A 25605-nucleotide genomic window follows, 5' to 3' on the forward strand; every position below is an offset into this window, starting at 1 on the left:
GCCCACTTTTGCTCGCTGAGTCAGCCGCGCCTCTTCTTATCAACGACGCATATCTATCAAATCTATCTCAACGACTCATCACTTCCCCTCGACAGAACGCGGTGTATCCGAGATGGTCGATCGTATGGGACTGGACCCTTTGGCTCTGTCTGGACAAGGTACAGCCTTCTCTGTCGGACCCGACGACGAGAGAAATACAGTGGCGACAGAAGAAGAGTGTCCATTTTTCGACTGGGACTTGTTCACCCACGATACATACTACTCGTCTACAAATCAGTCTGAACTGCAATGGGACTTTGCAGAGAGCAACACTCTGGACCCTAACACCGTGTTCTCACCTCCCAATCAAGGTGGTGGCTTCACAACACAAGAACCCAACAACGAGTTCATCCCACCCGCCAATCCTACTACGACCGTCAATCTACGCCATCCTAGTCGTGGGTTCTCCGACGTCTCCCAATGGCTCGACGGCGCTTACTCTCCTCCCCACCCATGCAGTTACTGTCGCAGACACAAACTGCAGTGCTTGATCTTACGCACGACATCGGCTAACCCCAACCCCATCACATCATGCTCCAGCTGCGCGGCGCTCTTCCGCGAATGCAGCCTCGCCCTCGGCGAAAAGCGCCAACCGTCTCGGTTTGAGACAGAGGTGCCGGTCCTAGGGCACCTGCACGGGGTCACCGAAGAGGGTGGTGATAGCTTAGCACCACAACCGACAATCACGAGCATCCCTATCACTCCAGGCGTCTCGGCCAGCCAGAATGAAAATGAGTCAGCCCCGACAGACTCCAAGCACTTCATCCGCAAAGGCGCCCGCGTCCTCCGCGCCTGGTTCTCCCAAAATCAAGAACACCCCTACCCAACCGACGAGCAAAAGGCGCACCTCGCGCGCGAAACAGGCTTCACTGCCAAACGCGTCTCCACCTGGTTCGCTAACGCGCGCCGTCGCCAGCGCCTCAAGGTCCAGTCTGCTATCACCCCCCGGGTTACCCGCGCTGGGTCTCCCATGCCGCAGCCTGTCGTCGGCCGCTGGACGTCTATGACTCCGCTCGAGCGGTGGGAGGCTTCGCCGCCGGATGATGAGGCTGTGCCGGAGTCTATTATTAGAGATGCCCTAGCGGCTTCATCGGGACCTGCGGGATCGGCTGCGTCTTCGGCGTCTGCGCAGACAGATGAATCTTTTGCGGATGCGTTTCTGAACTTTGACGAGATGTCCTCGTGCTTTGACTCCTCTCTCTCTGGTAGTGGACTGGGAAGTCACCACTCTGAGACCTCTTCCAGCAGCGTCTCCTCCGCATGGAGCCATGGCTCCTCACCTGCACATAGAGACTCCCCATGGTCCTCCTCCTCCAACAGACACCGCCAACGCGGCCGCCCAATATCGTCCTCATCACCAACGGCCAAAACAAGCCACCACCAATTCGAATGCACCTTCTGTCCCAAATCCTTCAAAAAGAAAAGCGACTGGACCCGCCACGAAACCACCATCCACCTGCCCCCCATAACAACCTGGATATGCACCCCAGATCTAAACCAACTCCTCCCTCCTTTTCCCTCCTTCAACCCCGATACAAAACCCGATGCCAATCCCTCCCCATCATCTTCCTTCAACCCTAAGAACAACCACACCACCCACAACCCGAACCCAAACGAACAAGAATGCCCCTTCTGCCCCCTCTCCTCCCCCCCACCCACCCACTTCCCCACCCACGAATTCCAAACCTGCGCCTCCCGCCCCGTCCACGAACGCACCTTCACCAGAAGAGACCACCTCGCGCAACACCTCCGCAAATACCACTCCTGCACAAAACCGCAACCGCTTCCGTTCTCCCTAGACGAGTGGCGCCGCGCGCGCCCCGACATCTGCAGCGTGTGTGGGTTTTGTGGGATGGATTTGCAGAGCTGGGCGGAGAGGGCGGATCATTTGGCGGGGCATTTTAGGGAGGGGTGCAGGATGGGCGGGTGGGTGGGGGGTGTTGGGGTGGGGTTGGATCCTGTGGTTTTGGGGGGGTTGAGGGGGGTTGTGCCTCGGGGGGAACGGGTAGTTGGTGCTGGTGGTGGTGGTGTTGGTTTTGGTTGATTAGGGTGTGTTTGGTAGAGGTTTGGATATACCACGTTTACTAGATTATGATGATGGTGATGATAATGGTGTGAGGATATGATAATGATAATGATGTGAGGATCTGATGTGATGTGATATGATAATAGTGTGAGATGAGGGACTATAGATGTGTCTATAGAAACATCAAGTCAATTCACCATGCACCATGTTAAAAGATATACTTGATACTATTAACACTATTAACACTATCTCTCGCCAGAGACTAGAATATCAACTATCAACTAACTATCATAAATCATCAAACTCATATGCACAACCAAGCAAACCTCTGCACCAACTAACGCATCCACAATGATAGTCATAACTATGAATATAAATGTGCAAAATATGTGCAAAATATGCAATCCACAACTGCGAGAAGACATAAACTGGGAAGAAACAGTCAACCGAAGAAAGTCGACCTGAAAACAGTCGCACAGGGAAAGCAATAAACCCGTCGGGGGAGAGAGAAACAGGTCAAGCCCACACCAACTTCTTCACATCATGCACAAGCGTCTCCAAGATGCCCGTTCTCTTCCTCGCATCCTCCAACGAGATAATCTCTCCCTTCTCAACAACAAGTTGATCAGGGCCTTCCGTGTCCGGGCTGGCCACAATCGCCCGCTGAATCTCCTCGCAAATCGACCTGACCCAATCGCCCTCACTCACCGCCGGACTCCCCGGGTTCTTCGTCTGGGTTACAGAATTCGAAACAGGGAGCGCCTTGAAGGCCATGATCCGGGCGGTCGGCGCGCGCAGGCCCTTGAACCAGGAGGAGACGGGCCATTCGGAGGAGTGGGCCGCGCTGTTCTTGTCGAGGGCTGTGGTGTCGACGCTGCTGTGAAGGGAGCGGGTGTTGACGCGGAGGTCGTGCGAGTCGCCTTCGCGGTACTCGATGACGAGGCCGACGTTGTGGCGCTCGGCGGTCTGTGCGGTTGTCAGTGTGGAGGTGATGTATGTGCCGTGGCTGATGCGCGAGATGGAGCGCAGGGAGACCCGCTCGGAGGACATCACTTTGTCGGTGTCCCAGTCGAAGCGGCAGTTGTAGACGGCGGCGTCTGTGAGGAGGAGGACGGATTCTTCGAAGGGGAGGGTACGGAGGGTGTTGGGCTCGCGCGGGGTGAGCATTGTCCAGCCGCCGAGGAATTCTTCGGACGGGTCGCTGATTACGATGCGGCAGCTTGTGTCGATGGCGTTCTGGCGGAGCTTTTGGACAGAGATGCCTGGGTCGGCGGTTTGGAGCTCTGTGGCGAATTCTTGGAAGACTTGGGTGGAGACGTTGCCGAGGAGGTAGTCGATGCAGGCTTGCGAGAAGTAGTCGTTGACGATGTTGTTGAAGTACCGGGTGAGCGTGAGGCCGAAGTCGTTCAGCGCCCCGCGGTAGTCGCGCTTTCGGGTCCGCGTGTAGTCGCCTTTGAGGGCCGCCGTTGAGGAGTACTGCTTGGAGATGGCGTCGCCGTTGTCGGCCCAGAGGGTGTTGAACCACTGCGTGGAGGAGTCGCTGGCCAGGTCGAGATCGATGCCTTCGGATTGCAGTTCTCGCTCCAGTGCCCATTGGGCAAAGGCGCATTGCGCCACGCCGGTGCGGTCGAGGCAGTCCATGCAGTTGGTCCGGATGATGCCGGCTTGGGTCCGGAGGACTGTGTTGCTCTGGACCATCGTGTCGCCGTACTCCTCGAGCGTGGGCTTCAGACGGTCGACGAGTCGACTCACGTTCTCGAATTTCATTCCCCGGCATTCGCTATGGAAGTCGAACCACTCCAGGCCCAGTGGCTTGCCCTCGATCCCCCCGGCCTCGTTGAGAGACTTGGTGTACTTGTCAAACTCATTGCCTAGCTTCAACTCTCCAGCCAGCTTGTCGATGAGGGACACGGCCTGGACCTTCCCGTACCTCCGGCTGAGGCTCCGGAAATGCTTCTCAAACGCCAATTCGTTCGTCTCGGTCGAGTGATGGAGTATAGGAACCGGCTTGAGCGCATACGGCGACTGAGAAAAGTACAGTGGAATGGACCCGCGGATCTGGAGATAGGAGTATACCCGGTGCGCAGGATCCCAGTCGGGAACCGAAAGGATCTGCTCCGTCTCCACGGTGTTGGCGGTGTTTCCATCATCGTCGACCCCGCGTCTGAGATAGCGCAGTCCGGGACGCTTGACCGACCGTCGTGAGATCAACGTGAGCAGGAAGTCCCGCTTGTTCGCAGCGGCCTCCATGGCCTCTGCCGCAGATGTCTCGCCCAGCATCTGGCCCTCCGGCCTAGCCGAATCAGATGCCTCAGTAGACGGGCGTCCAGCACCAGCGACGGTGAATTCGCGCTGGCCGACAAACCCCTGCATAAGCGGTAGCACGTAACTATGAGCGCCCGCTCCGATAAAAGGCGCCATGAGATGCCGATTCCAAAAATACTGCAATAATCCACCATTAGCGAACGACATCAAACCCGTGGTCAACACCCTCACACATACCAACTCATCAGCAACCTTATGCGGCGGCAGCAAGCTCTTAGCCGACAGATCACTCGTTCCATAATTTCTCGTAAGATCATAATCATAAGCGAAGAAGAAATTATGCGACGCAAAGATCAGCTTCGTATAGCGCAACAACTTGGGCAACAGCTCCACAACCGACGGCGAAGACGACGGGCCCTCTCCCCTCTCAGGACTCGATTCACTCCCCGACGCAGCCAGCGCCTCTTCCGTATCAGATCCCGTCGGACTACCCTGTACATCCGCATCCTTCGTATCCAGCATCGACCCATTGCCATCATGATCGACCGTCCCGAGCCCCGGCAATCCCAGCGTCTTCCTCGACAGCCAGTTGGCCGCGAAGCGACCAAAGGGAACCCGTTTCCCCATCACGTCCTCCGCGATGCTATTCGATCGATTGTGCAAAGAGTGCTCTGTCTGGACCGGCGAGGACGGCGCGGTGCCAACATCGGTGTCCCCCGCATCGGTCTCCGAATCCGACGCCGTGCCATCCGACTCTATCTCGTCTTGCTCGTCGTCGTCGTCGTCCCCCTGCCGGGAACTCTCCCTCGCTTGGGCAATCGCATGCGAGGCATCTTTCAGCGACGACGTCGGGATAACCGCAATATTAGTGACAGCGTAAACCGGTTTTCCTTGAATCTGCGCCACCTGCTGCCGCTGCGTGATGGCGATCAGGAACGAATACGACGCGACGGACAAGAGGCCTATTCATCGGGTGTATTTGCTTAGCATAGTCATAATAGCGCCGTGGCCGCAAGCTCAAAGTGAGTATATTCCAAAGCAAGTAAAAACACTGGCAACCCTACCAACAAGACCATACGACTCCAGCCCCGAATCGCGCTCACTCAACTCCGACGCGGAAGCCGGCAGCGACGAGACCCGGCCGGTCTTGTAGTCGATGAGTAGGGCGGAATCATTGTTTCCGTAATTTCTCAGGTTCGCGACCGGGGGCTGCAGGATGAGGCCGTCTACCGCTGCGAAGATGACCAGTTTTCGTAGCAGGCCGGGCATGGTGGTGGCATTGATTTTCGTGCGGGGGAGTGGGGTGGGAGGAGAGAGTCGGTTACGTCTTCCTGTCGAGTACTCCAAATACGTTGCGAGGTCCGCTGGGTTTCATCACTCCCTGCTTGGATTTCAAGAATGGATCGCGGTGGGTAGGTAGGCGGGTTAAGGGAGAGTACGAGTAGTTGTGGCAGACGACGATCGCAACGGTGAGTGAGCGGGACAGCTGATCTCGGCTGCAAACCACCACCCCATGTGGGCCGCTCGGTCGACATCGTCACCAACTCCAATCTCCGCCACGTGGTCCCCACCATTTTCCCCTCTCAAGGAGTTTTGGCGTGAGGGAGATTCGAAGATAGAGTTCATGGAAACCGTCTCAAAAGATAAATTTCGGGATTTTACACCACTATATACATTTCAAGTCGGTTTGCAGGGAGTGTGACTACCCGATCAACGGTGTATATCATGCCCACACCAGTCCCAAACAGCGTCCCAATCCAGTCATTCATGAGCATGTCTAGTCTCTCTTGCTGGTATCTCCATGCGCGCGGAACGAAATAAAAATACAATGTATCCAAGGGATAGCAAATCAAGCGAGGGACATAAGACGGCCAAGTATCGGCAAAATGAGAAGGAGAAAATAGAAAGTTAAAAAAAAAAAAAAAGGGAAACAGACAGACAAGGAAAAACGTAACCACGATATGTTTGTTCGTCAAGCAATATCAGTAAAATAAAAGAAAAAGTAAAAGAAAAGCAAAAAGAGGATCAAAAAACAAGATCGATTCGGTCGTAGCAGACTATCGCTCATCATGTTTATCTGGTGGATGCGACGTGTGTGTAACTTCCCCATCCCGCTTATATGTCGGGCCTGGTTCGCCATCGCTCTCCTCGGTCAAGTCAGACATGCCGAATGCCTGGTTTTCGACGTCATAGGCATGCATCAGACCTTCCCGGTCCCCATGTCCATTCATGTAGGTGGCCGAATTCCGCCCGTCAGTGCTGCGGCGGGTCTGCATCGAGCGCCGGGTTTGGTAGCCGGCGATGCCGTCCGTCGGCACTCCGTCGTCCTCCATCTTGGGGTTGACCAGCTGGTGTCCGTCAGGATCGTACCGCGAGAGGTTCAACAGGTAGACGCCCGAGAAGATGATCAAGAAGCCACAGAGCAACGAGATCGTGTTCACGGCTTCGGTGGTGTTGAAGCCCTTGAAGAGGATGAAGGAGGCACACAGCGTGGCGGTGGTGAAAGTGACATAGTACAGCGGGTTCACGCTGTCCCAATCCATTAGCGCCAGTTTCGGCGGGTGGGGCGAGCGGTCAACTTACATCGTGGTAGAGAACTGGTTCAGGGCCTTGTTGAAGTAGTTCATCTGCGTCAGGATACAGAAGCCGGTCACGATCATAAAGACGTAGGTCGAGGCGTGGGTGAATTGGTTGTTGCCGCCCAGTGTGAGCTTGACCGCGATGCCGAAGGCCTTGACGGACATGACGGAGACGGAGCCGACGGTGGAGCAGATCGAAATGTAGATGAGGGGGTTCTTCTTCCCGTGCGCGGGCGCAACACGATAGATCATAACGGTCGAGAAAACGGATACCACGACGCAGTAGAGAAGGAAACCTGCGAAAGACGCTGGATTAGTACGGTGCCGCGCGATCTCGCGAGAGAAGTCCGTGACCAACGTACCGGGCTGCAAGGCGTAGGCCAGAATCTCGTCAATTCTATCAACGGGCTTATCCGGGGGCGCATGAAGGACGATGACGACCGATCCCAGCAGGCACATGGCGCAACCCAGCTTGCCCAGTGTCCCTAGTCGCTCGTGCAGGAAGTATGATCCCAAAACGGCGCTGGAGAAGCGTTAGCGAGTCAACCCAACCACCACCTCACGGGGCGCAGGGGGCGTTCCATACCCGATCAAGACGCTCAGCGCACCCAGCGGCGTCACAAGAATCGCGGGAGCGAACGCATATGCGGCGAAATTTGCGATTTCACCCAATGCCACTACCATCCTCGGTCAGTCCGGTCGTTCTTTGGTCCAGGGACCGAAGTAATCGCAGCTGGGGGGGGAATCCGGGGTCCGTACATGTAATAACACCTCCCCACCACACGGGACTTTTCAGATATGAGAATCCTTCGCCCTCGAAACCATGTCTCTCCGAGGCTTGCATCAAACCCTGTTGGTGGCATTGGTTAGTGTTGTGTCGGGGACCGCGGAGGACCGGCGCCCGGGCGAGGCCGTTGGAATCGGGGGATAGAGCGACAGGGCGAACGAACCTTTTTGGTGATGACAAAACTGGTGCCTAAGGCGTGGTCAGTGGCATTTGGAGACGGGGCATGGGGAAGAGAGAGCATACCGATTGCCATTGTTGACAGAATGGCCAATATGAGGCCGACATACCTAAACATGACGGATGACATGGTTAGCCTGGAACGAAACGCCTCGCAAACAGAGGGCGGCGACCCGCGATCAAGCCATACTTGTCTGATAACATCCTGGGACTATCCGAGGAGCCGAATGCTCCTTCTGACGTAGAAACTCCAATACTCGAGACGGACGGGAGGGGAGTGATCAAATCCGATCGCGAGTCGCAGAAGACGGCGGAAACGAAAGCGCGAGGGGACGGAGAATGGTGGTAGTTGGAAAGCTGAGAGTTGAACCGGACAGTGGAACGACGGCGGGTTTTTGGGGGGTGTTAGGTGGTAGGTGGTTGGCTGGTAGGGTCGGGCAGGGCTGGTTGGTCAGAGGTGGGCTTTTTGAGTGGGTGGCTAGCCAAACATCGGGAGGAGCGCGAGCCAACAACAATGAATAAACGAATGTCAAGGGAAAGGTAGAATGAAAGAGAGACGAGTAAATTGGGGGAGAGAGAAAAGAGAGAGAGGGAGGGAGAAAGTGGATTGAGGATGGAAAGGGATCTAAGGAGGGATGACTCTGCAGAAAGGAAGAAACGGGGGGGTTGTATTGGCCAAGGGAGGCTGTGGCGTGGAATGAATGGGGGAGAGAAGAGGGTTTTGTTGGAGGGATGAGGTATGCTGTAGTGGTGGTCGTAGTAGTGGTGGTCGTAGTGGTGGTCAGTGGGTTGAGAGTCTGGTCGGGTCTGGGTCGGGTTAGTTTGGTGAGGTGATCAGTAAGAGAACCGGTGGCAGAACAAGAGAGACCACCATCTGTCTATTAGCAGAGCTGCGCTCGTGCGGTGGGGTTTTCTCTTAGACGGAACCAGGTCGATTCTGGACGCGTAAGTCCCACAGGAATTGAACATTGGCACGTCTAACTACGGTTGGGACCTTCTGGTTTTGATTAGGTATTACGTTTCTGATTGCTATCCTCCTTTCTACATATCCTAGCTGGTCGATACCATCCGTATTTATTTATATTTATCTTTATATTTTAATCCTCTTTCTTCGAGGGTTTGAGTATACCGAGGAAGACAGACGGAGATGAGAAGACATGTATGATTGTGTCAATACCCCGAGGTGCCTGAGGATCCATCACTCCATCACACAATACAAAGAACATCACCATCCACGACGGAAGTACCTCAGCGGACCAGAATGAGGAATCAATAAGAACAAAGAGACCCTGTCCACGATGAATAGGAAGGACTAAGGATAGGTGGCCACAACCAAATCAACCTGAACAATCCAGACCAGCCACCCCCAATCATCGGGTAACCCGAGGGACGATCGGCGTTTCAGCTCTGTTTGTACTTTGGACTGATACCTAGTACCTATTTAGTACGTCGTACCTAAGAGTAGTACCGTCTGCGTACGGCGTATCTAAGAATATCCAGTTGGCTCCTGCTTCCGTCGAGTATTATGATTATTCTTATTTATTTATTATCATCATTTATTGATTCCTATGATTCTTGAGAATTATCCTATAAGAGCATTATCCCCAGTCTCTAATATAATTCTCCATCTAATATCTATAAGGATACGACGATCCACCACGAGCCCAGGAGAATAAAACAGTGGATAATCCATGTGATCTCTCAATCAATTCAATAGATTATACACTTTCTACTCCGTATCAATCCATCAATTCCAATCCCAACGAAGCATCGCCATAGGTAGGGATCATTGAACCATCCCAACTCCTACAATCCGCATCCTCAGCCCATCCCGAATCAATCCTCAATATATCTCCGACCTGCGAGCGAACCCGTCTTGGCCCTTACCTAACAGATGGACCCTGACGCTGTAAAAATAAAATAAAAGCAACCAGCCAAGACCACCAAGACATCCCTTGCTCCCCCTTCACATGGAACCGTCCATCTTCCCATTCGTTCATCTGGTGGGAAGGAAAAAAAAATATTGAAAATGGCAGGGAACCCCTGCAGCTGCGTCGATCTATTCCCTCATGGTCTCGACTAAGTCTTCCCCGATCGGTTACTCAATATACATAAAATATAAAATACCTGAGTCCTACCCTGTGAGGAGACAGATAGGCCGGCCGATAGGGCATGGCAGGCAGGCAAGCAGCGCCCGAAATCAACCAAAATCAAGGGGTGGGGAATTGGCCCTTGCCGGCCCTAGCGTCTAAAAACGGCTTCCCCCTGTCTATTACCTACTTAGTCCTACTTACTTACTACCTTACTATATACATACTAGCTTGGCGCATGCTCTGGAGTGCTCGATAGCATCTTGTCTTCCCCAGTTTTTTTGCGTTATGGGATCTATTTAACCTCCAGATCAGCCCACATCTGGGCTGCTCGACCTCGTTTGTTTTGTACGTCGGGTTGTTCGGATCATACGGAAACTTGCGCACTACCCTCCCCACCTAACTAACTAATCTCAGGGCAGCAAGCTCCCGTCTTTCATTCTGGTTGGGGGCGCAAAACCCTCCTCGACTTGACTGGGAGTTTTGGAGGTACTCGCATAGATAGTCCTTGTGTGTCACGCTTACTACCAGGTGGGCGGTTTATATGGGATATGTACCAACAGAAAGAGAGAAAAAAACACCATTACTATCAGGAACAGTCATGGAATGTACACGGCCAATGGCAATTGCGTCCCCGAAACTCCCGGACGCCGCCCCATGATACTCGGTAGATATCCACGATACCCACGGCCCATCCAGAATCAACCCAAACAGTTCAGTTGGAAACGTATTCCCCCATTCGGTACTCCGTAGCACCCGTGTTAAATAATTGAACAACGCAGGAATTGGACAGGATCGGAAGTGACAAAAAACTTAATCTCATTGTACAGACCAGTAAGCCAAGGCGTCAAAAGGTGTATACACCCATATCCGGCCCTCGCTGAGGCTGGCTGCCGTAGAACGCTTTTTGGTATCAAGCATACGCACTAAAAACACATGCCCTTTCGCAACGCCACTAATTCACAGGGAAGTATCGGGGTATCGCTAATCCAGAAATCACGAAGGGGTAAAAACAATCAAAAAACAGCCCTCAGAGGAGGATTAAAAAACATCTTGTACAAACCTAAAAGGTCGATCGTGCATGGATCAACCGAATCGACACACGAGGTAGGCCACGAAGCAATACCTCCTGCACGAGGGTGGGTATTAGTATTTCGCGTAGAAACACTTACCTTATTCATCGGAACCGAAGGAGGCAGTCTCTCTGGTTGATCGGGTGGCGCAAGAGAACCCCTCGTTAGCCTTGCGGATAATAATCTCCTATCAAATAGCGCGGGTCCTGCCGGTGGGAAACCTTTGGCTAGTGTAGGTTGAAAGCTAGATTGGTTAGACGTGGGGAAGAGAGGCAAGGGTGAAAATGATGAAAATGTGGGCGGAATATAAACAGTGCAAGGCGCAATCATGAGCGTCGCCGTTTGGCATCGGGCGAAGGACCTTCGTCCAAACCAAACTCGTCTGGCTCGCGGTCTCGTTTGGTGGTCCCCTGGCCCTGGGAGGTGCCAGTTTCTTCGTCACCGAACACGAAATCTTCCGGAATGCCCAGGTCTAGGTATTCGTCTCCAGCGCCAAATGCCAGGTCCTCAGCATGCTCTAGACCAGCATCCGAAGATTGGCGTTCATATTCCTCATGAACCTCACCGGACTCATCACTCTCCTCGTCCTTCGCAGGACTTTGAGCGGGGTCTTCTAGTGTGCCTTCAGTGCGACCAACTGATTCGCCGCCGACATCCGGAGTAGGGAGGGCGCTGTTTTGTGGTAATTCTGACTGAGCCTCGTCGACAATGGACTGGAGATCTCGATGAAACTCATCCTCATCGTCCCCTTGCAACGTTTGTTCGCTAACATCTTCGTTATCTTGAGAAGCATGCTCTTCTTCATACTCATCATGCTGAGCAGAATCATGCTGGGCGTCTTCGGGAGACGCTTCCACGTTTTCAGGTACATCGGACTCGTGAGTCTCATCGAGGTCATCGCGCCCATTTTCTGCTACATTATCCAAAGGCTCTGTAGCATCCAGTTCACCTTCTTCAGGGTACCATTCAGTGTCGGCGCCCTCTTTGAAATGATCGTATTGAGCCTCAGAGCTATGCTGAGCGTCACCAGCAATATGCGCAGATTCATCAGGAAGCTGTTGCTCATCTTTCGACTCAGAAAGAGGTTGCTGATCAACGGCAGCCACGGAAGCGACTTCTTCCCCCTCCGGTGCGTGGGACTCTTCCTGGGGTCGGTGACGCTGTTCGTCATTCTCTGTCCCTGGGTGACTCAATTCTCCATCTTCTCTGTCGCCTGTGTCGCCCTCTGCAGCATCTTCAGTAGGCATGGAAGAAGCTTCTTGATCTAAAGAAGCAGACTTATCAATACCACCAGCTTCCTGGTCCTCTTCTCGAGGATCTTCGCGATGCTCTTCCTGATGCTCTACTTGATGCTCTTCCTCGTGCTCTTCCTCATGCTTTTCCTCATGCTCTTCCTCATGCTCTTCCTCATGCTCTTCTTCATGCGCTTCTTCATGCTCTTCTTCATACTCTTCTTGGCGCTCTTCCCCATCCTCTTCCTGGATCTCATCCTGATTGTCCGTAGGTTTCTGCGTTGGAGCATGAGATTCAGCGTCGGAAGCGTCGTGGGCTTCAAAGGGGAGCTCTTGCTGCTCAGTGGTGTGCTGGACGTGTTGCTCGGATGTAGGCTCCGGCGCCTGTTCGAGAATATCTGCTTCAGCTGCATCTGTTTCGTTATATTCATCCCAAGAGTTGATTTCAGAGAGACCTTTCCCTTCGCTTGCAGCTAATAGAAGATCAGACATTGCACCGGCAAGGGTCAATCTCGTGCTCAGCGTAAGGTAAAGCGCCTCAGGCTCATCAACCCCATCGTTGTGGCACAGTTGCAGATACAAATGAACGATCTGATTCAATGTCACCTTCGATGTGTCGTAGGTATCCTATAACAGTAAAGATCAGTTTGAGAGTCCAACAAACTATTCAAAAGTGAAGACAAACCTCGTTGAGTTGGAGATTCAAGGCATCCACGTCCATCACTAAGACTTCATTATCTCCAATGTGGTCCCGAAGCACTGCACGGCAGGATTCAAAGAGCTTTGTGAATGGTCCATGCGCAAGTGACTCATCTTCGAGAAAGAATGTCTCCGAAGCGTCACCTTCCCGGGGTGGAAACAAGGAAATTTCATTCTCCTGATAATAGACTTTGATCGGATATAATGAAGAGTCCCCTGTCGTGTTGGGCTGCGGTGCTGCATCTTGCTCATTTTGAGCTTCGTCCTTCCCTGACGCAAGTGCCTTCTTCTCTTCCTCATCATCCTGTGATAATCCCCGCTCTTCGTTCTTTTCAGCTAGATTCGATCCTTCCACCTCAGCACTGTCTGCACTTTGTGAGACTTTAGGACTCGCAGCGTGGTCAATAGGGCCATTACTCCATGCTTCCTGTGAGCCTCCTTGACTATCTGCGTTAGTTCCGTCACGATTTTCCTCCGCGTGCCAGGATGCAGGTGCATCTACTCCCTGTGCCGCGGAAACAAACTCCTTTTCATCACCAGTTTGTTCCTGTCCTTGATTTACCTCCGCGCTGGGCTCGTCCACGTGTTCCACTGTGATTTCCGGTTTTGTTGTCTCGGCGGGTTTTTCAATCTCTTCGATATCGACGTCGGTCTCGGGCGGAGGTGCCGGGGGCTGGTGGTGTTCACGTTCAACAGGCGGGGCGGGTTCTTCTCGTTGTTCTTCTCGTTGTTCCGAGACAGGAGCATCGATATCCTCATCGTAGTCGTCTTCCAGCATGTCGGCTTCGTAAGGTTTCTCTTCGTCCTTCATCTCCATATTATAGTCGTTCTCCTGGTAGTGGTCTTCGGCATCGATCATGACCGACTCTGCGTCATCGATCATGTCCGCGTCCTTTGTTCCTTCTTGGTTGTATTCTGTACCGTCGATCGATTCTATGTATTCATCAACTGCAGTCATGTCTCTATCTGCGTTCGAGGCCTGATCCTCCATGATATCGATGTCGATGTCAAAGTCATCGGCATGGCCTTGATACGGAGAGGCCATCTCCATCGAGTCATCAAGCGTGGGAACCTCCATGGCAGGAAATGCTACTGATGGAGTAGATATCATGACATGAGTGATGTAGGGAACAAAGAACTCAGGGGGGAGGAAACGCGCCCAAATTCAAGCGTGGCGTTTCGAGTGTCGGGGAGGTAACTACGGGCGTGGTACAAGCGAGAGAACAGTAAGGGGGGGGAAAAAGAAGGGAAATAGAGAAACAGGAATATCACTCAAGTGTTCCTGAGTAAGTTGTAGTTACTGAGGGATGGGTAGAAAGATCCAAGAGATGTGATATGAAAGAATGAAGTCGCAAGCGGCGATGCTTCTTGTGGTCAGAAGGAGAAAGTAAGCGAGGCGGTAGTGTTGTGCACGGGCCAAGGGCGGCCGAAGAGAACAGCAAGCAGTTTAGTCAACTTACTTACTTGTTCGATCTATCCCGATTGTTGTCCGCTTTCAACCCCCTTTGCCTCATTCTGTAAAGTTGTCGCCGTCGTGCTAGATTCCTTTGGTCCCAACGTTGCCTACCTCTTAAACAGTCATGGTATGTCCAAATGCCTCGGTTTCCCTTTGAGAAGGGCGTCCCAATTCCTCCCCCCCCCCACGCGCTAATCACCGTTCACCCTTCAACACAGGTTGTCCTCGCAGCGTCGATATGCACCCGCGGGGGCAAAGCTGTGCTTTCGCGTCAATTCCGCGAAATCGCCCGCTCGAGAATCGAAGCCCTCCTCGCGTCCTTCCCTAAACTCGCCGATGCCGGTACTCAGCACACGACCGTGGAGCAAGACAATGTCCGTTTCGTTTACCAACCCCTCGATGAGCTCTACATCGTCTTGATCACCAACCGCCAATCGAACATCCTCCAAGACATCGACAGCTTACACCTTTTCGCCCAAGTGACCACCAGCATCTGTAAGAGTCTGGATGAGCGGGAGATCTTGCGCAATGCGTTCGAGCTGCTCAGTGCCTTTGACGAACTGGTGACGCTTGGCTACCGGGAGAACCTGTCTCTTTCCCAAATCAAGACGTTCTTGGAGATGGAGAGTCATGAGGAGAGGATCCAGGAGATTATCGAGAGGGTAATATATCTATTGGACTTCACACCGTTACGGCCGGCTGATTTGTCAAACAGAACAAGGAACTCGAAGCCAGCGAGGAGCGCAAGCGCAAGGCAAAGCAACTGGAGATGCAAAGAAAGGAGGCCGCCCGCACTGGCCGTAACATGGCCCCCCGAACCCCCTCATACCCCGTCTACACGCCCCCCGCCCGTCCTACGGTGCCAGATACATACGATACCTATGAGGCGGAGAAGAAGAAGTCATTTGCCAAGTACGTCATCCTCCTTTCCGCTAGCGCCTATGCCATTCACTAATGCAATTCCTACCATAGGCCGTTGGTTACACGGGGCAAGGGCATGCAGCTGGGCAAGAAATCCAAGGCTACGGATATATACGAGAAGGTCCGGGGTGATTTCGGGCCCGAGGTCGAGGAGTCGAGCCCCTTGGTCACTCCGCAGGTGTCCACTCCCGTTGGGGACAATGCCTCGTCCGCTCGCGCATCCCTGTCGGCCGACAGGGACCCCATCCACATTACTATCGCCGAAACGCTGTCCGCCACACTAACCCGTGAGGGTGCGCTCAAATCCTTTGAAGTCAAGGGTGATCTCCAACTCCGCATTTCCGATCCGTCGCTCACCAAGCTCAAACTTGACCTGCTGGCCAATCCGACCCACGGAGCTCAATTCCGCACCCACCCGAATGTTGACAAGGCCGTCTTTACCAACTCGTCCGCGATCCAATTGAAGGACATGTCGAAGCGCTTCCCGGCAAATAACGCAATTGGTGTTCTGCGCTGGCGGGTAGCCGGCAGCGGGGAGAATGCCGACATTCTCCCTATCACTTTCACTGTCTGGGTGAACAAGGGCTCGGACTCGACCACGGTGACGATCGAGTACGAACTCACCGGCTCAGACACCTTGCGCGATGTTGTCGTTACCATCCCGTACGGTGCGGCGGAGCCAGCCGTGTCTAGCTTTGACGCGGTCTACGAGGTGTCGGGCGATAGCCTAGACTGGAACGTCGGAACCGTGGATGAGAGCAATGCCTCGGGCAGCTTCGAGTTTGAATCTGCTGGCGACGGCGACGAGAACGAGTTCTTCCCCATGAACGTCCGCTTCTCTAAGGCCACCCCCTTCGTCGAGGTGGATGTCAGCAACGTTTCTCTGCTGGAGCAGGAGGGCGAGAGCGCCGAATTTGCTAAAGAAGTGAGAACAGTCGCGGAGAACTTTGTCATTGAGTAATTCCTGTTCAGTTTGTATAGAGTAATAATGATGTTCGGACCGGCTCTGAGGCTCGCGGCGAGTTTCCTTTTCTTTCTCTTGTTTTCTTTTTGGCTTCCCTTTGCGAAAGGGGCTTATTCTCCTGTTCTTACTGCGCCAATGCAAATCTTTATCCGTTTTAATGGTCCTTACATTGCTTTCTTCCTGTAATTTTGAAATTGCTGCGAGCTTACTCCATACGAACGCCATGTTGCGCTTTATTCAGGAACTAATATCGTCCAGAGTTCAAAGAAGTCGTCAACGTTCTACGACGATTCCTCAACACTACTCCGCAGTATAGCCTCCGCAGAGATGGTTCGATTAGGGCTAGACAGATTGCAAACACAAGATGTCAGGTGATAAACAGACCACCAGGAGAGCCCTGCCACCCCCAGAGCTAAGTCAACTAGGTAATAGTGCGAGGTATGGGTATTTATCTAATGGCAGAACAAATCGGGTTGGCGGCTTCCCTTGCCCGGGTCAGGTGCGAAGGTGAAATCTTGATCTTGTCATCAAGACCCAAACCCGGCGTCATAGTACTCGAAGTTTGCTTATCATCACGTCAGGGTTCCATGAGTTGGATGACATCAACTTTGCGGAAGAATGTTAGCGGTAGGTGGTCGATATAGATAGACGGAAAGCACTATCGATGCTAACTCTTTAAGTCGGCCACGCTGTGACTACAGAACCATAGCGAAGAGATAAGACGCTTCACACGGTGATGACATGATGGAGTCATCCCCCCGTCCAGACGGACTAGAGGTGGCTGCCAACTATACCAGCGGGTCACGTTAGCAAGGTCTGTATTCTAAATTTGGTGTTTCTATCCACATACCAATGCACAATGAACCCATAATGGTCGACCCAGTATTATCGCCATATCAGATTGCAACATAGACTCCTGTAATCCCTGACTCAATGGTTGAGATGCGTGCCTTCCAATCTGAATGGCTCGCGCTACATGTAAGAGCGGTTGGAACAACGTTGGCCCTTCCCCTTCGTGTGCCCATGATTCCAGAAAACTTTGGATTGTTTTGGGCACCGGGAACCTTAGCTGAGCTCTCTGTGCCGTATCAGATTTTACGTCACAATTCGTGTGGAAAGAGCTACCGGGAGGTCATTGTTTTCAACCTTCTCGCTTGCACTGATCTCCATCATACTTCCATCTTTCTCTCCATTCAACGTTTTTGCGTCCCTTTCATTTCAGCCAAATACTCTGGATTCCAGGTCAGAGTACTAAGCGCAATGGCTGGCACAGCTGAGGAGGGCTTGATGTCCGAGTTTTTCGATATTCCAGACAGCTCTTACACCTCACCTGCTATTTATCCTAGGGGATTCCAAGATTTGCCGGATGACGGTAGCGAAATTCCCTCTCCTTTGATTGATGAGCATCAAGACGCTGTTCCAGGAGTTCTGCCAGGAAACCCTGAGATTGTTGCTAGTTGCCCACAGGCCAGCGTTCCGGCTTCTTCTGGATGGTCCGGTCCGGGGTTAGAATTAGGACCCGGCAATTTTAATCAGACGTACGATCTACACGCTGTCCCTCATTTCGCACACGTATACCCCTTTTCTTTTCGCAGTTCCGTCTATGATGCCCCGGGCATGTCTCCTGTCCTGGCATGGGACAATCAAGGCGCTGAGCCCATTGTGTGGCAAAATAGCACAGTGTCTGGCGGCGGGAACGTGAACTATAACCCAGAGCCAGTCACTGGCTTTGACCGAAGGTACTCAGCGTCTTCTCTTGAAAGCGTACAGCATAGTCTGGTGCCCGTACCTGGTGCCAGGCAGAGCGTGCCGGAATACTACGGGTCGGGTCAACCCCCTCAGCTCAGCGGCGATAAAATGCCCATTCCTCGTTTGGATAAGAGCACCAGATCCTCGCCAGAGAGGTCTCGTCGTCATTACGTCGAACAGGCTTGTGAAAGATGCAGGATAAAGAAGCGTAAGTGTACGGGACAGGAAACTGGCTGCGATAGCTGTACGGAACACAAGGCCCATTGTTGGTATAGCGAAGCGAAACGGGGAAGGTCGAGGAGGGGAGGATGATCCTCCAAGCAGTCTTTCATTCTATGTGTTGGTTTCTTGTGAGGGAATCAGCAGAGACGGTGAGCAAGTTGGAAACATACGAACGTGTAGTTGGAATCATATGTCAGCACCTTGATACGTCTCTTGATGAGTTGACTAACCAGGCAGACACAGGTGAAGTATGATTTCGACTATTGGATGAGGGCGAACTGGCACCTGAAGCGTCGTTCGTCTAATTATGCTGCTAATGATGGGTTTATTGGATTCTGGAAGAAGGCGTTGGATAAAGAGGAGGTGCTGTTCGTCGATTGATCTATTAAACAATTACATTCTAGGCCATCTGCGCATAATTGGATCAGCAGCGAAATGGGAAGTGGCTTGACGCTGTTGGCGCACTATTTCAACAGGGATATCATTACTACACGTGCTATTGCTGTTGCTAAAGACAGGTTGTATACTAAGAAGCTTGGCTATCAAATTTGATTTTACTTTATTTCCACATCGAACTTGACATTGCACTGTTTGACGGCAATGAGTGGATTGCATAAGATCCTCGGGAACAATTCAAAATCTTATATTTCCCCCGTCTGTACATTTGGTCGATCTGGCGTGTTGGGAGAGGATTCTGCGGCGGACTTTGTACGTATCCCCTAGGGGTTTTGTCTGAGCTGTCGACCATTGTAGAATCTGTCGGGTCGACACAGCTCGTCCAGTAGAGACATCGCTAGACATTGGGTAAATCATGGTATTATAGGAAAATAGAGTTAAATAAGATCGGGTTTCGCTGGTGTACCATTCCCCGCGGTTTACGGATCAAGAAGGGGTTTGATATGTTGATTCCACCTCTGCATAAAAAGTCGGAAGTATATATGTACATAGTTTTGGGCAAGTCCAAAACGTCAACATAAGTCAACGGTGGTCGAAGTTCGTCCTGTGTGCGATGTCATAATGTGATGGAAACTTCATTTGCAATAAAGTGGGCAGTCAAATAATTAGAAAGACCTACTATCAGATGAAAAACAATCATATGTGCAACATTGTTAATTTCGATGCTACCTCTATATAGGTCTGTTAACATATCAGTGATTGGGCTTATCTAGCTAAACTGAGTCTTCGAAAAACAATTCGCTCTTATAATGGTCGAATGGAACAGACGGTCCTATGATGTAGAGGTTATCATGCCAGATTTTGATTCTGGATACCCGCGTTCGAATCGCGGTAGGACCTTAATATCTTTTTTATTTTTTTCCTTCTCAGTTTATGTATGTCCTTATCGATTGTCATCGACTACTGTTTTCCCATCATTTCCAAACTTTTTGGTTTTTCCATTCAGTTGCTTTAAGAAGCATCTGTCCTATAAGCTGGGTAGTGTTTACTAAAATATCCTAGTCCCCATACAGCATACCACTGCTCACCTATCTCTCTACGAGGATTGCCAACAGGCATAATATATTATTGCAGAGGCAAGGAGCGATTGTAAATGTTGGGTTCTATTAGGAACAATGTTTTTTGAATTTCTTGAAGCTTTCCATCGTCTCATATCAAGGCCTGTTGCAATCCAAGTGGATCAGTCCCTCGCAACCAAAGGGTCCGCTACAAGCCCAGTAGTCCGCATCTGACCGTCTTCTTACGCCCCTGGGATCATCGGTCAGCCCAGCAACGTTTTTGTCCTGCGCAGGCGCGACACAAACATTCGAGTATATGATCAACAGCAGGCTGGATTTGAGATGCCTGACCAATGGCTGTGTCATTGTCGTATCGCTCGGATTGGCGAGGACCTTCATATCTTATCGACTTTCAATCACCTCACCTTTGACGACCTCGAACAGGGGACAAGGTGGATTCCATGGCTGTTAAAGACCCGTCGCTGTTGAGTGAATCCGATGCGGGCAGACTGCGTCTTCCTTCCTCCCATCATCCATGATATGCAGAGGCCCTTGATGGGGTGGAGTGGATTTCGTCTGAGCTTCCACGACTAAGTTCGGTTTGATCAAGACATTGATCGGACAAGCTGCGAGATTGACGATGCGGGCATGCAACACCTAGAACTACGCCCCGAGAACATGTTATGGAACCAGGGGCAACAGCGTATCAAGGCCCCGCACAAAAGAAAGGACCCTGCCTCGCCGCGCTTTGCATCTAAGTCAAAGAAGGTATAGGATATACATGATATTTCCGTACAGCACCAAACCCGGTAGTAGGTTCGCATATTCTGTCGGATATCAGCCATGTGCAGCCCGATAAAGTGACGATCCGGTATTTGGTGCAGTGGCTGAGACTTTCTGTTGCCATTTGAGTAACCGAGTCTTTGGTCCACAAAGTATTGGAACAGGTCTATTAAACTTAGGGCCATGCATGGAGTATAACGTGCCCAGTCACAGTTAGACTAATCAGAACTATATACAGAACAAGCCGATGCTAAACTGGCAGTACTAATCCCGGTAACTCGCAAGCTATAGGTTGATCGCATGCGGGCCCAGGGAGTTCCGGCTCGGCGAAGTTGGACCCCGAGGATCTCGAGCTGGCGAGATTAGACGGCTGCTTTGGAATGCCCGAATTTCTAGAAGATCGCGGTCATTTGGAGATATCAAGAGCCCTGGTCTGATATGGAGAAGACTTATACTTGGTCTTCTATATCAAGGCGGAGTACTGTCGGAGTAAAGACACGGAGCATCTGCAGATTGACATGGAATTGAGCATACAAGGCATTGAGAAGACCCCGACTTAGTGCTACTCAATCGGAATCAAACGTCATGATTTCATGCTCTCGAGGAGCTTTGAGTTCCCCGGCTCCGTAATCCGGCCGAACAAGGGTGATTCACGCCGACACGCTAAACATGTCGAGGTAGCTTATTCCAGCTCGCCTACTCTCTAAAATCGACCGAACTCACTTTATAAACCATCTAAAAAATAATCGCAAGTACTGATCCGACAGACGATTCCATTCAATGCCGTCTAGTCCGCCAAAGCCGCCAAAGGGTTTTCGTATAGAAACGTGGACCCATAGTGGAGACGGGGGGTGTAATTGACTCGATCGCCGATTACACATAAGGTAGTTCGCCTGTCATTCGCCGATTGGCAACCATACAAAACCAGCATCAGAGGTATTTGATGTCAACGACCGGAGTTGAATTTTTATTCTTTTATTTTTATTGTCCCGATTATTTCAGGTTATTGTAGACGATATTTGAAAGAGTATAATTCTTGAAAATGTTCGTGGCACGGGGAAGTACACGGCTTGCTCGTGCTGGCTTACCTTGTATGGCTGAGATCTCGGCCTCGGCCTCCGCATCATGTCATCATCAACATCATCATCATCTGCTACGAGCTACCTCCCAAACTAAGGCGCTTTCACCACAAGCCACACGGGCATTCACACGCTCTGCGAGAATCGCCAGTCACTATGGTTCATCGCAGCTCGGAGGGCGAAAGTCCCAAATCCCCTCCTCACAGCGCATGTATACCACCCCAGCAGGAGGAACAACCCCCAACAACCTAGGCGACCGCTGCGGCGTGGAATCCACCACAACCGGCGAACCCACGATCCACGCGGTCTTCGAAGAAAACACCAGCACGTGGCAATACATCGTGTCGGACCCTTCGTCGTCCTCTGCAGTCATAATCGACCCAGTCCTCGACTACGATCGCGCTACGCAAACCATCACCACAGACAGCGCAGACGCCCTGCTGCAGAAAGTGCGCGACTGCGGCTACAAGATCGAGATGATTCTTGAAACGCACGTCCACGCGGACCATCTTACTGCCGCGTCGTATTTGCAGAATCGGCTCGCGCATCTGCAGCATGGTCTGAAGCCGCCGATTGGGATTGGGAAGCGCATTGTGCAGGTGCAGAATCTTTTTGGGGCCCGGTATGGGGTTCCCGTCGAGGAGTATAAGGGGGTGTTTGGGAAGCTGTTTGAGGATGATGAGGTTTTCCACATTGGGGGGTTGAGGGCGAGCACTGTGCATTTGCCGGGGCATACGCCTGATCATCTGGGGTATCGGATTGGAGGTATGCCACAGCCCTAGCCCTTCCATTCTTCCAAACAACCAACTAATAAACGAACCAGAAAACATCTTCTGCGGCGACTCCATCTTCCACGCCGACATCGGCACCGCCCGCTGCGACTTCCCCGGCGGCAGCGCACACGCGCTCTTCCAATCCTGCCGCAAACTCCTCAGCCTCCCCGACGACGTCAAGATCTGGACCGGCCACGATTACCCGCCCGACGACCGCCCGCGGCCCTGTCCCTGGATGACGGTCGAGGAGCACAGACGCCTCAACAGACACCTGCGCGACGGGACCGGCGAGGACGAGTATATTGCGCTGAGGGAGGAGCGCGATGCGCAGCTGCCGGCACCGAAGCTGCTGCATCAGTCGCTGCAGTTTAATATTAGGGCGGGGAGATTGCCGGCGCCTACGAAGGCGGGGTTTCGGTTGTTGCATTTGCCGTTGAGGTTGGATGAGGTTGAGGAGTGGTAGGTTTTTTTTATATTGAGTATATATCATAATGTATGGGAGGCGGGGAGGCGGACTGGTTTGGATGTATCTATTTTTTCTTTTTTTTTTTTTTTTCTGTGGTATATATTTTGTTGGGTGGGTTGTATTGTCATATTACTATACTCTATACTCTATGATTATCCTCTATGTACGGCGTACTACAGATGGTAGGCATGATACCCTCCAGGATAATAATACCCATCGATCCATCGATCAGCCCAGATATGATAATCAAATTTTGAACCACTGCAATCCCATCCCCTCACATACACGCAAGTTGAAAAAAGCCCATACGTACTTTTACAAAGCCCAGCCCTAATAACCAGTCAAGCAGTCCGTGCATTCATATTTCCAGGTGAAACACGGGGCGATGCATTAAGCTAAACCCTTGAATTCCGGCGTGCCGGTATGCGGGTGTCTCTTTTTGTTCATCCCCTCTCCCCTGTCCGAGGAAGGACTTTCCGTTGTTTCGGATGCTGGTTTGATGAGTCATATTGTGGGATGGTCTATCTATGGGATTTATGGTGGTGCTTTTTGGATTGTATACGTAAAAGGGAGGGGGTAACTATAGGTAGTAGGTAGGTAGTAGGTAGTTTTAAGTATTAATGTACTAGTTTACCGTACAGGGTAGTTCTCTAGTGCCTGCGTAGTGACATATGTCCCGGTCGCCCAAGCAGACCAAGGTTACCTAGTTCGTAGGATCGAGTAGTCGCCTAGTAGATTATATTCTTAGACATAGGTATGTAGGTAGTTAGGTAGGTAGGTAGGTAGGTAATTCAAACATCAATATTCCCAGACAACCACTAAAACTCCAGACTCTCGGCACGGCCGACGACAGCTGATTTTGATTTCTCCATAAAAGGAACCCCGAGACTTTGAATGAGATGACACCAATCAAAAGAAAAGAGAAAAGAAAAGAAAAAGGGATTCCACTTCACGGTAGAGAAACCACAGGGATATGCATAATCCTGGGCCGACTTCCCGATGCTCGCCTCGTCTGGGCGGTGTTGGAGTCCCGTTGGGGCGCGTCGCGGAATTTGAGGGCTTGCGCGAGAATCGAGTGGAGCTTGACGGCTAGGGGGCTTGCAGGGTCGGATGGAGAATCCACTGTTACGCTAGTGACCTGGTTCTTGTTGTCGTCGTCGTCGTCCGCGTAGTAGTCGTCGATTTGCTTGCCGTTTAGGGAGTTCATCCGGTGGGAAACGAAAGAAAACAGGGCGAAGGAGGGTAGTGTCTCTTCGGCGTCGCCGTCTGTTGAGTACGGGCTCAATGGTTGTTCGGCCTCGGGTGTCACGGGGTCGAATAGGTCATCCGTCTTCGAGACGAGATGCCACGGTAGGCTGCAGAGGAAGCCGATCACGAAATCGGGGTTGGCGCGAGCGGCGGCTAGGCAGCTCTCTCGGTATTCGCTTGTGAAGGAGGTGTCGGACGCGGCGGGTAGGAGAAGGACAAGACCACGGGCGAGGATAGGCGGGGGTGGAAGGTTACCGTGGGGGGTGGAAGAGGTCGCTTGCTCGTTTTCGGAGACCTCGATCTGTTCGGTTGTGTCGATGTCCAGGAGCGATTCTGTCGAGTCTTCCGTGTGTTGTGAGATCGTCTGGGTCAGCGAGATCGTCGAGGCCTTCCGGGGAGGGAGCCCCAATCCGCTGTCACCCGCGGCATAGTCGGAGGTGAGATAAGGTTGGGGCGAGCCGCCGTCGTCTCTCTTGGGTATCGATTCGTGCACACTTGACGGACGCTCGTTCGTGCCATTGGCTGTGATCTCCGTTCGGATGGTCCGCACCGAGTCTGCGACGGCCTCTCGGGCGGCGGCCTTCAGGGTGGGAATTAGGATGTCCGCTTCTTGATTATCCACCGCGACGCCCGATGCCCACGCCGTTGCGAGACTGGCCCAGGACGCTGCTTTGACGACACCCTTGGTGTATCTTTTCCGAATCATATCGATCAGTTCATTCCGGACCTCGCGCGTGTCGGATTTCTGCCGGCCGACGACGTCGACGGTGGAATTGAGCACGCGACCGGCTTCCCAGATCAAGAACGAATGCCGCTTGGCGAGCGCGGTCAACTGGCGGACGGTCTCATCCGACCAGTCATCGATGATATCGGCATTGAGTTGCAGAACGGCGATGTGCGGACCGATCAGAGAGGTGAGGTGAACTAGATCGTCGGTGGTGGTGATGGTGTGGGAGGGAGATACGGAGACGGGCAAGCCGTACGGTAACCCTGGTTTATTCTCCGCCAAGTGGTTGAGGTAGGCGATCAGACGATTTTCGGGAAAAACCGACGACTCAAGGGTAGGCGAATCCATCTTGGAATGATTCTGTGGTGGGAGAGGAGATTGATGAGAGGAGAAAGAGAGAAAGAAGACGAGGAGCTGTCCCTCTTTACGGGCGATGAGAGAAGCTTGTCCCAACAAGGTTGGCCCCTATGATAGCCCCAAATAATAAAACAACAACAACAATAACAACAACGATCACTGGCGTCGGGGAAAAGGATTATTGGGTCAACTGGGTCGACTGGGTCGAGACAAAATGATTGACGGGGGGAGGAAGACTCCACTTATTTTTCCTGACAGTTAGCTCGAGTCGAACCAGATAAACCGGCAATTCGACAAGGTACTTTGTCCGTGACTATTTATTTCCGTGGTAATGGACCCTCTGTACGGGGTACAGAGTACATGGTCCCCTTTGGTCTCTCTTATTTACTTACCTACTCGTTTATTGATTTCAGATGAATCAACTTTGTGATTGTACATT

At 52.1% G+C, this 25605-nt stretch overlaps 6 protein-coding genes and 1 non-coding gene across 7 annotated transcripts; 4 read left to right on the top strand and 3 right to left on the bottom strand.

Annotated features, from left to right (window-relative positions):
• Positions 1 to 112: 112 nt before the first annotated feature.
• Positions 113 to 2083, top strand: BDW47DRAFT_129894 (homeobox domain-containing protein; the record flags this gene model as incomplete). Its single annotated transcript, XM_024817038.1, has 1 exon — positions 113 to 2083. The coding sequence occupies one exon, from the start codon at positions 113 to 115 to the stop codon at positions 2081 to 2083; it is 1971 nt and encodes a 656-aa protein (XP_024667484.1).
• A 236-nt stretch (positions 2084 to 2319) lies between these two features.
• Positions 2320 to 5872, bottom strand: BDW47DRAFT_113894 (SacI domain protein). The gene is made up of 3 exons (XM_024814525.1): positions 5395 to 5872; positions 4568 to 5292; positions 2320 to 4507 (listed from the first exon to the last, which is right to left on the bottom strand). The coding sequence occupies exons 1-3, from the start codon at positions 5597 to 5599 to the stop codon at positions 2582 to 2584; spliced, it is 2856 nt and encodes a 951-aa protein (XP_024667485.1). The 5' UTR covers positions 5600 to 5872; the 3' UTR covers positions 2320 to 2581.
• Positions 5873 to 6387: 515 nt separating this feature from the next.
• BDW47DRAFT_129896 (DUF803 domain membrane protein) lies at positions 6388 to 7949 on the bottom strand (the record flags this gene model as incomplete). The annotated part of the gene is made up of 7 exons (XM_024817039.1): positions 6388 to 6859; positions 6914 to 7205; positions 7272 to 7432; positions 7496 to 7586; positions 7669 to 7759; positions 7860 to 7885; positions 7940 to 7949. The coding sequence occupies 7 exons, from the start codon at positions 7947 to 7949 to the stop codon at positions 6388 to 6390; spliced, it is 1143 nt and encodes a 380-aa protein (XP_024667486.1).
• A 6507-nt stretch (positions 7950 to 14456) lies between these two features.
• On the top strand, positions 14457 to 16465 carry BDW47DRAFT_113900 (coatomer subunit delta). The gene is made up of 4 exons (XM_024814526.1): positions 14457 to 14550; positions 14642 to 15085; positions 15139 to 15335; positions 15396 to 16465. The coding sequence occupies exons 1-4, from the start codon at positions 14548 to 14550 to the stop codon at positions 16303 to 16305; spliced, it is 1554 nt and encodes a 517-aa protein (XP_024667487.1). The 5' UTR covers positions 14457 to 14547; the 3' UTR covers positions 16306 to 16465.
• Positions 16466 to 19503: 3038 nt separating this feature from the next.
• BDW47DRAFT_t153 lies at positions 19504 to 19575 on the top strand. The gene has a single exon. It is a non-coding gene; the product is annotated as a tRNA-Gln (tRNA).
• A 2034-nt stretch (positions 19576 to 21609) lies between these two features.
• On the top strand, positions 21610 to 22831 carry BDW47DRAFT_121184 (MBL fold metallo-hydrolase; the record flags this gene model as incomplete). The annotated part of the gene is made up of 2 exons (XM_024815590.1): positions 21610 to 22360; positions 22419 to 22831. The coding sequence occupies 2 exons, from the start codon at positions 21610 to 21612 to the stop codon at positions 22829 to 22831; spliced, it is 1164 nt and encodes a 387-aa protein (XP_024667488.1).
• A 724-nt stretch (positions 22832 to 23555) lies between these two features.
• Positions 23556 to 25368, bottom strand: BDW47DRAFT_94971 (uncharacterized protein). Its single transcript, XM_024820285.1, has one exon. The coding sequence runs from the start codon at positions 25155 to 25157 to the stop codon at positions 23784 to 23786; it is 1374 nt and encodes a 457-aa protein (XP_024667489.1). The 5' UTR covers positions 25158 to 25368; the 3' UTR covers positions 23556 to 23783.
• Between the last annotated feature and the right edge of the window lie 237 nt (positions 25369 to 25605).

The sequence above is a fragment of the Aspergillus candidus genome (assembly GCF_002847045.1).
Source record: "Aspergillus candidus strain CBS 102.13 unplaced genomic scaffold BDW47scaffold_90, whole genome shotgun sequence".
Classification (NCBI taxonomy): Eukaryota; Fungi; Ascomycota; class Eurotiomycetes; order Eurotiales; family Aspergillaceae; genus Aspergillus; species Aspergillus candidus.

Bases quoted from the DNA above. Each gene is read 5' to 3' on its own strand.
- BDW47DRAFT_113894 (XM_024814525.1), bottom strand. From the start codon at position 5,599: ATGCCCGGCCTGCTACGAAAACTGGTCATCTTCGCAGCGGTAGACGGC. The intron at 5,293-5,394 runs GTAGGGTTGCCA...CCCGATGAATAG, and splicing joins GGAGTCGTATGGTCTTGTTG to GCCTCTTGTCCGTCGCGTCG. The intron at 4,508-4,567 runs GTATGTGTGAGG...GGATTATTGCAG, and splicing joins ATAAGGTTGCTGATGAGTTG to TATTTTTGGAATCGGCATCT.
- BDW47DRAFT_113900 (XM_024814526.1), top strand. The intron at 15,086-15,138 runs GTAATATATCTA...TTTGTCAAACAG, and splicing joins TCCAGGAGATTATCGAGAGG to AACAAGGAACTCGAAGCCAG. The intron at 15,336-15,395 runs GTACGTCATCCT...TTCCTACCATAG, and splicing joins AAGAAGAAGTCATTTGCCAA to GCCGTTGGTTACACGGGGCA.
- BDW47DRAFT_94971 (XM_024820285.1), bottom strand. From the start codon at position 25,157: ATGGATTCGCCTACCCTTGAGTCGTCGGTTTTTCCCGAAAATCGTCTG.